Source organism: Triticum aestivum, chromosome 4B, assembly GCF_018294505.1.
Source record: "Triticum aestivum cultivar Chinese Spring chromosome 4B, IWGSC CS RefSeq v2.1, whole genome shotgun sequence".
Taxonomy (NCBI): domain Eukaryota; kingdom Viridiplantae; phylum Streptophyta; class Magnoliopsida; order Poales; family Poaceae; genus Triticum; species Triticum aestivum.
The window spans coordinates 42,025,137-42,038,214 of record NC_057804.1 but is presented as its reverse complement, the minus strand read 5'-3'; the positions used below and the strand labels follow the sequence as shown (position 1 = coordinate 42,038,214).

Genomic DNA, 13,078 nt, shown 5'->3' with positions numbered 1-13,078 from the left:
CGTACGTCTTGATGAAATGAGATCTGGTCCTGCTGTGGTGTTGTGTACTGTAGGAGTATCTTCGTGTATTTGCAAGTGGGCATGGCTTCTCATCAATGAAAATGTCGGCGTGGTCTCCATATCCATGGTTAGTGGTTGGGAGTTGGGGCTGCCTATCTTGCCGATCTGATTTAATTTCCAGCACAAATCCGTCACTGTTCTGAGTATTGATCTAAATATCGAATGTGGCAAAATATCGATGCTCCGCAACAATCCAATCTCCAATTCTGTGTCAGGACAACTGTAGAAGAATGTGTCAGGACAACTGTAGAAGAATAGCGGACTACCAGCATATGTCCCACCCATTAAAATTTTGACAAAAAGGAAACACATTTGACTGTTGCATTTTTGGCAAAAATATTCTCGAATTCCTCTGATCGCCACATGGCATACAGCAGCAGCAGGCACCCATCGCACCGCAGGGAATGGATAGGGGATAGGGAAAGTGTGGCCGGGAGTGTGGTCAAGAACAAGCATTTACGAAAAGTTAAGATCATGTATTTGAAAAATGTTTAATGTGTATCAAAAAAATGTTTCATGTGTACACTAAAAAATATATATTTTATACTGAGAAAACCTACGTGAAATAAAAGAAAAATGAAGAAAATCAAAAGAAAACAAATAAAATAAACAAATAAACCAATTTAAAATGATAAAGGACCTTAAAAAAGAAAACCGGAGTATAATGAACAAACTGATGAAAAAAAAAGAAAATCATAATATATCGAAAAAAAGAATAAACAAAGAAAACCGATGAAGAGATAAATAATATCAAAGAAAACCCAAACAAAATTAAAAGGGTTTTTATCACTTTTGCCATCAGTTGTATAACGCTACTCAGTTTTGCCACTAAACATTTTTCACTACTCAAAAATGCCACCGTTCTATTAGATCAAGCTCAAAAAGACCATTCTTCACCCTTACCGTTTGGTCAATGCACGTTGACTGAAGTTAGATGACGAAACTACCCATATCCCATTTGTAAGGGCGCATGAGAAAAAGAGAATAGAATTCGGGAGGGCGGGGTTGTTCTATGAGAAGATACAATCCTTATATACTGATGTCTGAACCTAACTAAACAGAACCTTACCTTATCCTTGACCCGATCTGTTCGTGGAAGTTTCCCCAACCGGAACCAACATCCTCAGCCACCACCGCCGCCTTCCAAACTCCTCACCTGGCACCGCCGGTCGCCGGGTTGCCCGCCCAGCTCCTGCACAGCCCCACTCGCCGCAGCTGCGGCACCTCCCGCCGAGTGCCGCCACCCATCGTAGCTTCGGCTCTTCCTCCTGCCCGGCACCACCACCGGAGGCAGGCAGCTCCAGCGCTTTTCTCGGTTGACTCCGCAGCTCCTCCCGAGTCTTGAAGTGCAATTGTTCCACGACAATGACGACGGATAGCAGGACCGAATCGGAGGGTTGCGTCGGCCACATGACGCCCCAACATGACATAGGCTCTGAAATTCATGCATTGTGAGTATACTAATTCTCAGTGTACGTTTGTGGTTCAGTATAGCTTATAGAGGTCGAAATTTGTACGTAGAATTTGTAGTAGCTGACTTTGCCTTAGTGATAATCGCGTGCAATTTGGTACTTATGTTCTTGATGGTCAGGATGGATGCAGACACTGTATCTGTTAATTAGTGTGTGACCCTAAAAAAAATTGGGCATGTAGGTCTGCCTCATTTGTTTATGTCTACTCGTACCAGACAAATTCTTCCAACCGGCCAACCACTCGTGCAGATCTGTTGTCCAAACCAACTTTCAAAACCAACCTCAACTAGCTAGGAACAAGAAAAGATACGAGGCGTTGCTGTGTTGGATTATTATTCCATGTAAAATATAAGGGATATATCATCTTCTAAATCACAATATCTTGTTGGCTCAGTTGTTTAGCTTGCACCTTCCAATTTTTATTCTCTTTTCATGTGCCCCTCACAAATGGCCCCACAAGTCAACAGAGAGGGGGGGGGGGGGGCTGCCAAACGGGATAGGGGTATTTTTGTCATCTACCTCCCATCAACGTGCATTGACCAGCCGGTAACGGTGAAAAATGGTATTTCTGAGTTTGTGTCTAACAAAACAATGACATTTCTGAATAGTGAAAACATTTAGTGGCAAAACTAAGTAGCGTTATACAGCCGATGGCAAAAGTGATAAAAACCCAAATTAAAAAAGAAAAAAAAACGAAGAACCACCAAAGAAAAAACCAAAAACACCCAGCGAAGAAAACCAACAGAAAAACCAAAAAAACATGAAGAAACAAAGAAAAAAGAAAAACCAAACAAGAAAAAAAAAAGATCAAGGCAAGCGAACCCGTGAACTCACTCGACGAAGCCATCGCGCTATTGGACGAACACATGTGTTCAATAGGATTTGCCATGTGCTGTAGCGCTCGCTCACGTCAGGGATCGCGTAAATGGCCGCCCAGGTAGGTAGCTCCTCCTTGTTTTACAATTTCGCTTTTGTTTTTTTACTTTTCTTATATTTTGAAAAATTCTAAATATATCTATTATAAAAATCACTTTACATAGAAAAATGAAAAAAATGATGCATTTAAATATTAACTGTGTATAAAAAGTGTTTCTCATTATACAAAATATGTACAATGCGCTCGGAAAAGTAGACATAAAGATATGTATTTTAAAAACATTAATCATGTACCTAAAAATGTTATAAAACTTTTAAATACATATAAAACATGTTTTTGACGTATACCAATAATGTACAGTGCGTATGAAAAAACTAGATACGGAAATTATATATGCTTAAACATAGTTAATCATGTATCTCAATATTAAGCATGCATTTTAAAATTTTGAAACATGTATAATTCTTCCCTGATGTATACAAAAAATGTAGAATGCATATGAAAAAACTGTATGTAAAAATAAATATATGTTTAGAAAATATATTAATCATGTATTAGAAAAGTGTTAAACGTGTACATAGAAAATGTTTGTGATATATACAAAAAATGTAGAATGTGTACGAGAAAACTAGACATACAAAATATATTTGACAAATGTTAATTATGTATGTGAAAATGTTAAAGTTTAATATAGAAAATGTTCTTGGGGCATACAAAAAAATAATGAGTATGAGAAAATTAGACATCAAAAGTATATATTTAATAAAAATATTAATCATGTATTAGAAAATTTTTAGACATGTATATGAAAAATGTTTAAAACGTATATTTAAAATTCCTGGTGTATACAAAAACTGTATGATTTATATGTAAAAAGGGAGACATAAAAAAGTATGTACTTACAAATATTAATCGGTGTATTTGAAAAATGTTCATGTTATATAAAAAAATAAAAAGATGAAAACTGACAAACAAAAAAGGAAAACAAAGAAAAACCTAAAAGAATCCAATGGACAAGCAACAATCCACAATCAACAAATGTTCCAGATTCCGATGAAACCGTAAAAAAACACATACAAAAAATGGAAAGAAAAAGGGAAATAAATTGGGATAAAACGGTGAAAAAGACAGAGAAACAAAGAAACCAAAAGAAAAATTATAACCGAAGGAAAAAAAATTCTAAGAAAAAAACACTAAGAAAAACAAAGAAGAAAGGAAAGAGGAGGAATAAGTAGTGAAAACCGAGGAAAAAAACCCAGTGAAAAACAAAAAAAACTGAAGTTATCACAAAGGAAAAAAGAAAACCCAAAGAAAACGGTGAAAAAAAAGAACCAAGGAATAAGGAAAATAATCAGAGAAAACCAGACCTATAGTGAACGAGAAAACTGCAGTAGAAGTCCCGGCTAGCTCGGGCTTGCTTATAGCGAGACGACCTACCATCTCGCCATAGGCATGAAATAACTAGTTCTTGCGCCTCGTGGGTGCCCCTCGTGATGGATTCTGTCGTAAGCCTAATGGCCTAGTTTCCCCAAGCCCACACTCCACGACGGCCGTGTTGTTATGCAGTATGTGTCTGCGAGACCATGGCGTCCGCCCATGTCCGCAGTCACTAGCTGAGTGCTACTGCAATCGCTAAAAAAAAATTCAAAGAGAAAAAAACTACAATCGCCCATGCCCGCCGTCACCACATTTGACCCCCTAGATATGCACTTATGACACTTACCCCGTCGAGTGAAAAATTGTCTAGAATACCCCTTTTAGAAGCTTTGGGCCCTCGTTTCTGATGAGTTTTCATTAGGCAAAGTGTAAGGTGACGCTCTGGGTCCAAAACTATATGGACGAGGAGGAGGACTGGAACAGATGGACAAAAGAAGTCTGGACATGATCGTCAATGATGCCCTCCGATCTTTATAGAATTTTGTACGTATCATTTACGCAACACGCCGATCCTACCTAACATAAACAAGATAAATGCAAAATCGGGATAAAACCGTGTTAAAAGTCTCCAAAATCTGATATTCGATAGAAATTTCACTAAATGGGCCAACATGTGTCACAAATATACAACTACAGGGTAAAAGGTGGACTCAAAGAAAAACCTTCAGTGCTACTGCATGAGTACTGTCCATCTTCTGAATTTTAGTATACACATGCTCATTGTTTTCTAAAATTTGGCGCAAAATCGATTTCTTGTGATATAAATATAAATATAAATATAAATCGAGTTCTACTATGCGTGGAAATGTGGATGCAGCTTGATTGATAAACTGTGTTCAAAATAAACGTATGCACAAATAACGCACATAGCTGTCTTTTTCATTTCCTTCGATCAGAGCACACGCTGTCGCGGGTCGCGCCTCTGACCCTGAACATCTTATCGAGAGCCGTCTGATATGGATCCAACGTCTCCGATCGCTGCAGTTGCCCATCGCTCGCAGTATAGCAGGCCTTGCATTTGCACTTTGCCGAAGCCGAACCCATCACGGCGAATCGCGGCGGCGGCATTCCCCCTTGCCATCCGTGGCCTCATCTCTGACCTCTCGCCGCCCCCGGCGTCGCCGACGCGATGCCTCCGCTCCCCAGGCTCCTCCACCGCCACCTCTCAGTCCCGCTCGCCCGCCGCCTCACCCCTTGCCATCCGTGGCAGCCCGCGGCGGACGCCTTCCTCCGCCGCGGGCTCGCATCTTCCTCCGCCGCGGCCGCCGCCGCCGCGGCAGCGGGCCGGGAGAAGAGCTCTAGGAAGACCCTGGGTTACCTTGTCGGCGTGGCAGTCGCCATGGTCGGCGCCTCCTACGCCGCCGTCCCGCTCTACCGCCGGTTCTGCCAGGCCACCGGGTACGGCGGCACCGTCCAGCGCCGCGAGGTCTGCCCCCTCCCCCGCCCTCTACTACCCCCCGTTCGGGGTTCTCGGAACGGCGCATTTGCGAGGATCGCCATTAGGTTGTGCTTGATTTGGTCGATACTAACAACACCGATCCATGATTGAGTAGGGTTTAGATTTAAAATCTGCTTCTTGTTCATGTTATGTGCGGGAATTGATATGATTCCTTGGTTACGCAGAGTTCATAATTTGTGATCCTCTTCCTTAAGGTTAAAATGGGGATGTGTAGACTAAGGAGTAGTTCTCTAATTAGAAGATTATATAGCATGGGGAAATGCGGCCTCTCCTGGGCCTCTGTATGTTCTATCCATGGCCATCTATAAATTTGTGCATGTTCTGTTGAAATGCCATCAAACTATTTCTGGTTCATTTCAAGACAAAGATTTGCATGCAAGGTGTTGATCTAATTTTGAAAAAAAAAATGGTAACTGCCAGGCTTAGTCTAAAATTTGGTATGGAGACAACTCTTATTGGTGCTGGTAAATAGATAAATAGTCGAAAAGGGCATTAAGAGTGAACATCCAGTGTGCTTGTACTTGGAGTGTTGTGTTCCTGGTGTATAACAATGTTTGATCCTCTGCAGAGTGTAGAGGAGAAGATCTCCCGACATGCTCGAGTCGGAACGACGCCATCAAGGTGACCCTTGTTAAACATGGTGTACCAAGATTTTGGGTACTTCCATTTCCGTTTAGATCTTTTTGAACCCCACACCATACCACTGAACTATCATTCCCTTAGCAGTTTCCTCTTGATAGATTATTTAGCACAGTTCATTTTATTGTACCTTGAATGTTAATATAATTATTCATTGATGCGCGAAGCTTTTGTGTGTTTTACTTCTAAAGAAAGAATTGTTGATCTGAAGATTCCATTCAAGGACTTCACCGTGAGTTTACTCTGAGAGGTCGTGAAGTTCCAGTCTGCTCCATTGTGCTTGCTGACTTCTCTAGAATAACTTGCTGTTTCATCTTGGCTGTTCATACCTTATAAAGAGCACTTCTAGTGTGACTTCTAACTTGGCTGTAGTTAGTTTTGGGAACGTTTGCATAAAGTAGATTCCTTTTGCTTGTCCCCAACACGGTCCTTCTGATTTTATTTCCTCGTCAATACGAAGCTGATATAACACTTGATCTGGTTCTTGATTTGGTGGGAGATATATGGAATACGTTATCTTGAAGGTTTAGTTGCTACAGTGTTGACCAGCATTGCATGTCTGCAGTACTAACCGTAAGCTAACTGTTGTAGAACTTGACAAAAGCGTTAAGGTGCTGAAATAGATCCCTTTTTAACGTTTGAATTGAACTGGTTGTCGATCCTTCAAACAAGAAAAAACAATCTGCTTGCAGTTTCCTGGTATTCACATAAGTGGCATAGCATTTCACCTGTAATGTCATGCCGGAAGTAAAGTAGTGCTTCAGTTTTTATGTCGACGCTTTCCCTTGTTCCTTAGATTAAGGCGTCCATTTTGTTTGCAGAGAGATAGTTATCCAATTTAATGCTGATGTTGCTGATGGAATGCCATGGAAGTTTATTCCTACGCAGAGAGAGGTACTATCAGAACTTTAGCGCCAATGAAAAAGCATTTTTGTTTGTGCGTGTATTTATTGTTGATCTATTCCAATTACAGGTGAAGGTTAAACCTGGTGAAAGTGCTCTTGCATTTTATACTGCTGAAAATCGCAGTTCAGCTCCAATTACTGGTGTGTCAACGTATAATGTTGCTCCGATGAAGGTATAAAAGCTGTAATCTTGCATATTCTTCATATCCCTGCTGTTTCCTGTTGGAACCTAATTGCATGTTGCAGTATAGCTGTATCTGTTTATCTTGTTTTATTATTTTGTCAGAAATTTGTGGGATCTTTGTGTAATACGTTGTTCTCATTGCTGCATAGTGTTCCTGAGAGCATCTCTAACAGATGCTCTAAACTTAATCCCTCAAACCTTCTCCATATCCCCAAAATTCAATTTTTTTGAGGGATTAAAGTTTTCTTCAGCTAGCAGATCCCCTAAAACCTAATCCCCTGTACTAAATTTTTGGTCATGCATTTTATCAAACACATATAACATGCACGCACGCAGCCCACAATCATCATGATCGTACGCATACACAAGCAATCCCCATAAACACAAAGCAGCACATGTAGCGCGGAGAAGGTTGCGGCACCGGTGCCGGTGCCGACGGTGTGGTTCGTGCTGAAGAAGTCGCTGCAGTGCCGGTCCCAGCCGTCGGAGGTGCACGTGCCCAAGCCCAAGGCCAGCAGCTCCAGCGCCGGTGCAGTCCGAATTCACGCTCGATAGCCAACCCGGGGGACGTCATCCACGGGAGCAAGCGCCGCCCAGCTGCACCCCAAGGTCCATCGGCGTCAGCGAGTTCCTCAACCCCATCGGCCACGAGGTGGTGCTCAGCACCAAGTCCCGCTGCGAGCTCAAGATCACGGGCTTCATGGCTGGGGGGGGGGGGGGGGGGGGGGGGGGGGGGGCGTGGAGCGCACGAGGCGGAGGGCGATGGCGGCGGCTTCGTTCGTGGGCACGCTCTGCCTGGCATGCCGTGGCTCGTGCAGAGCAGGCAGCATGCAGTCAAGCCTAACTGCATGATCTTGCTGCAACAGAATTTCGCGTAGCTGCATCATCTCGGTCGCTGGAGATGGGGCTGGTGGCGGCGGCAGCGGCCTGGGAAAACGCCTACGGGAAGTGGCTGTGTCAGGCAGGGGGTGGAGAAGGAGGAAAAGAACGGACCGGGATGAGCGGGATGCTGCCGACCATGGAACCGGCTGAAGTGGCTGCTGCCCGATTTTGTGAAATTCCTCGTTGCTCCGAGATTCGCCGGATTGCGGGGGCAGTGGGGGTGGGGTAGGATCCATTTCGCGGTCACCGGGTCGGCGGCGGCAACAGCAGGCGGGAGCCGAGCGTCTCCCTATTTTTACTGAGAATGGCTGCTGCTGGACTAAATTTGAGATGGACGGCAGATTTTTTTTTGGGGGGGAGGGGGTGGCATATTTGTGGGATTAAACTTTTTGAGGGATCTGCTAGCTGATGCTTAATTCCCCCAAACAAAAAAATTCTCCTCAAATATGACTTTTGAGGCATCTGCTAGAGATGCTATGATGAACGACAATATGTTCAACCAATAAAGCGTAGTTCCTTCTGGCAATATTTCCTATGTTGTGATGGCCAAGAAATGTCAGGTGCAATATTTTCCTTTCATCTTCTTAGAGCATCTTAGAACATCAGAAAATCTCTGTCGATTTTTGTGGTTCAGACTTTAGAGTTGTAGAGGACCTTCAAAATACATAAGAGCATGAGACATTGTAGTTAAGCCTTGAAAATGCATGTCTCATACTGGTTTGCTACTATTTGCAGATGTAAGTTTTGATAGATATATCCTTTACTCTTTGAAGATTATACTCGACCTGTTACAAAAGCCCTACCCTAGAAACAAGACTAGGTACATGTATTTTTGTGATGTCAAATAAGCTGCAATTGTTATGAATCAAAGAAACCCCTGTCTTTGATGGAGCACAACTTCGAAACCTTAACCTTGTTGGCATGTGCTGGGAAGCATGATTGTCAAGAGTGTTCAGACTGTAGACTTCTCATCATGTTTTCTTCTTGTTAGCCTATAATCAGTGCCTACGTGGCAATACGTTGGGTAAAATAGCTCTGAACTTGATTTGTACCAGAGAAAAATATGAATCACGGTTGACTTTTGCAAATGAGGTGAAAATGAAATTGCTTTCAGAAAATTGTAGATATAAAACCATTGTTGAGGTGATGGCTATTTCTTTTTTTAACATGAAGCACTAAGATGACTTTAAATTTTCAGCCTAGTTTGTTGTTTCACTGAAGATAAGTTGAGGGTATTCTCTACCTATGCCAAGTCATGTCTCCTGATGTTTCGAGTTTACAAGCCCTTTTTTCCTACTCTGCAGGCTGCAATTTACTTCAATAAAATACAATGTTTCTGCTTTGAGGAGCAAACACTTCTTCCAGGGGAGCAGATTGACATGCCGGTGAGTTTAATTTTGCACTCTATACAGTAATGATGGCTTTTCTAGTTGCCACCATTATTTCTGCACAAACAGAAAAACAACGTAAACAGTGAGATTCAGGGCACCTCACCTTTCGTTCCAAGGGCAAAAAAAAATATATATTCCAAGAACAATCCTATAAAAGAAAATTCCTAGATATCCTGTCATAAATCGAGGCAGAAAGAGAAGGGTCTACTCTACATTGCTTATTTTGGTTGGGACTTAACTTATTATAATAGTCTAGATACAAGTCTATTATTTCTAATGACAGGACCTGAAACTGTGTATGTTGAACTACTGTAGCATAACTCTGCTAGTACTCTCTTTTTTTCCTTGCAAATGGTAGCTCTGCTGCTTGTTGTAACATGCACCTGAAAACTTTCAGGTATTCTTCTACATTGACCCTGAGTTTGAGACGGACCCCAAAATGGACGGGGTGAACAACATAGTTCTTTCCTATACATTCTTTAAGGTGAAAGAGTAGGAAAGTTTGTAAGTGACCCGTAACATTAATTCTATTGAAACTGTTACGCAAATTGTGTTCCTAAAAATTCCTTGTCATGTAACACCAAGAGTAAAAGGTTAGGTTTTTCATGTAGTTATTAGTTCACATGGTTTGGTGGAAATTTTTGCAAATAATCTGCAAGGGTTGTTCCGATGCAGTCAAATTTGAGAAACAGTTTTGGGCTGATCTGAAGAATCGAGGAACGGGAATGAATGTATTGATGGGATCAGGGAACTTTATCACGTGTGTTTGGACCTAAATGATTAAAGTTTTTTTTCCTGGTAATCTACGTCTGAACCCCGGCTCAGATGCTCGCGATGAATGGAAAATTCAGGAAAAGTAGCAACAACAAAAATAATAACCAAAATCAGTATTCTTGTTGAAGTTATTACGTAGGACCGTACCTTTGCATTTCATCTCGATCAGCCAGGGCCAGAATTTTTACTAGAAGTAGAAGAGTTACACAAATTTTGCGAAATGATCACAAGGGTTTATGCAGTAAGAACATGCAAGCCTTTTTAGGTTGTATCCGAAGACATTGAGGGTTGATGTTCCAAATCTAAACACATCCTGATAAGATTTTGTCAGAATAAAATAACACATCCTGATAAGATTTTGACTTGACATTCTTCTCAAGTCCTGTACTATGTGGTGCCAACAAATACCATTGGTAAGTACTACTCCTTAAACAAATATAAGACGTGTCACTGAGTACGTAGCTCCCAGATGTAGTAGAAAAAAAAATACTCTTAAATTTCCGATGTTTTTCGACATTAGCGTAGTGTCAAAAAGGATCTTACGTTATGGGACGGAGGGAGTATGTATCACCAGCTAGTGTACGTGCTGTGTGTGTCGCGACATGCATGGCTGCCTAGGAGGAGAGAAGACCACATGAAAAATCGATGGAATCTTATGGGACGGTACTGGTGATCTGGTGAACCACACCACAGGTGTTTCGGACGGTAGCCGGCAGCCGGCAGCACTGTGCAGTCGATTCGATTGGCCCCGCCCCCGCGGCTACGGGAGAAGAGACGAGGCCAGGGCTACCCTGCTGCTGCTGTCGCACGTTGAGTGGAGGCAGTGCGGGAGTACCTCTTTTTCTTGTACCGGCGCTACTGTTTGGCCGCGAGCCCGCGTCGCGCCAGGGAGCGAATCCGCCGTGCGGATCGCCTCGCCGTGGCCGTGGCCCGTGGCCCCTGGGCCTGGGCCTGGATACGGCGTCCGGGACCGGCGAGCGCCACCGAATCCACCCCCGTCCACGGAGGCTGCTGCGGCCTGCGAGCCCCGACGCCTCGTCGCTGACACCAGCATATGCTACGACACCCACGGCCCATGTCTGTTGGGAGGCGCCTCGGCCTCGCCTCGGCGGCTAGCGGCGGAGCACGGAGCGCGCCGGCTTTTGCAGCAGCACTGCATCAGTTCGGTTGCATGCCTGCCATCGTGTTGCTGCGCGGCGCAGGAGACAGTCGCTGCTCGCTGCGTACGGCGGCCGTGGCGGTGGCGACGTACGCACGTACGTACCAACTCATGCCGTACGGTGCGGCAGTCATCTTTACGCAGGTACTCGTTTGGATGATGCGTGCAGTGCAGTACAAGTGCTGAGGTGAGTTTGGCCAAGTTCGTGACGATGCGGATCCGATCCGGGTTGTCACGTTTCGACCCGTGTCCTATGATGATGTGAGTACTCCGGCTACAGATACTCTAAGGCCAACTCCACCGCGCGACCCTATCCTGCCCGCCTCCGTCCGTTTGGGGTAAAAGGGACAAAGGAGGCGGCCCAGCGCGCGGGCGCAAACGAACTTTTATCCGTTTTGTGTCCGCTTTTGGGGTGAAACGGACACCACGCGGACGCGCGGGTCGTCTGCGCGTGTCCTCCCCTGGCCTGCCCGTCGATGGCACAGGACGGGCCTTTTTCTATCCGCCCCCCTCCTCCCTCCGGCCGCATCCACTTCACTCTTCCACACTCTTCCCCTCTCTCCCCCTCGCCGCCGCCGGCCGCCCGCTGCCATTGCAGCCGTACACCTCGGACGCGCGCTTGCCCAGCCCCTCCCTCTCGTCGCCGCCGAGCTACCCAAGCACGGCCACCTTGTTTGCGCACCCGCCGGCCGGATTTGGGGCGGATCCGGTCGGTCTTGAGCTCGCCCGACTGTGGGAGGCCGGGCCGTGCCATGGACTGGCCGGGCACCTTGCCGGAAGGCCCTGGCAGGGCCGCAAGGCCACATGCAGGCAGTGGCTCGTCCTCTAGCCGCTCGGATCTGCACCGTCGGTGGTCCGCCGGCAGATACGCGAATGGCGGCCGGCCGGGCTCGGTGCTTGCCCAAAAGCTCGTCGGCGCACCGTTGCCCCTCATCAAGTGCAACCACTGCCCAAGGGTGGTCGTGCGCCGCGTGTCTACAACGCCGGAGCATCCCGAATGGGTGTTCATCAAGTGCTTAAACGATGGGGTATGTGCTCTTTTAGCTTTGGTGCATGTTTGTGCTCTTGGATTAGACTAATGGTGCTAACTTTAAGTTTTATTGTGTAGACCGGATGCAAGTTTTGGTATTGGGAAGAAGAGTGCATCGATATGTCGATAGAGCAAAATGTAGTGCATGTTCGTGCACTTTTAGCTAGCCTAGAGGCTTTAGATGAGACAAGTGCACTTGTTGCTAGATTAGAGTCTAGGCACGATACTACGTGCGAAGAAGCAACAAGGCACGATACTACGTGTGAGGAAGCAACGTCGACTTCTGGCTTGAAGAAGAAAGGAGGGGGCAACGTCGTGTCTCCTCCACAGATCAACAATGAGTGCATCGAAAAGGCGCTAACCCAACTCAATGGAGCAGTTACGGAAGTTGGGTATCTTCTCAAATGTATTCTTGTGGTTCTTGTTTTCTTTGGCCTTTCTTTACTAGTCAAAATGTGATGATGTATTGTCATGTATCGAAAATGAATGATAAAAAAAGTTGAAGGACTTGCAAAGAAATATACGCGGACAGGATGGGGCAAATGGATGCGGCCGCGCGCTGGGCGCACGGCCACCGCATCCCAGGACAAGCCCGAACACGACCCCAAACCCCTACCCAAACGGACAGAATCCAGACAAAACGGACGTCCGTTTGGGGTCGCGCGGTGGAGTTGGCCTAATCATAGCGACTATACTCACATCGGACACTCAAACACCCGTGTCCGGAGAGTGCATCTAGGTGCCTCATACTATAAATCTTAAATCCATACAAAAGCATGTAAAGAAAAAAAAATCTACCTACTAAGTAG

The 13,078-nt window shown here is 44.9% G+C and overlaps 1 protein-coding gene across 1 annotated transcript; it reads left to right on the top strand.

Moving 5' to 3' along the window:
- The first annotated feature begins 4,849 nt into the window (after window positions 1-4,849).
- LOC123090886 (cytochrome c oxidase assembly protein COX11, mitochondrial) lies at window positions 4,850-10,009 on the top strand. Its single transcript, XM_044512242.1, has 6 exons — window positions 4,850-5,272; window positions 5,874-5,926; window positions 6,766-6,838; window positions 6,918-7,022; window positions 9,220-9,300; window positions 9,704-10,009. Exons 1-6 carry the CDS (start codon window positions 4,976-4,978, stop codon window positions 9,800-9,802), a joined length of 708 nt encoding a protein of 235 aa, XP_044368177.1. The 5' UTR covers window positions 4,850-4,975; the 3' UTR covers window positions 9,803-10,009.
- The last annotated feature ends 3,069 nt before the right edge of the window (window positions 10,010-13,078 follow it).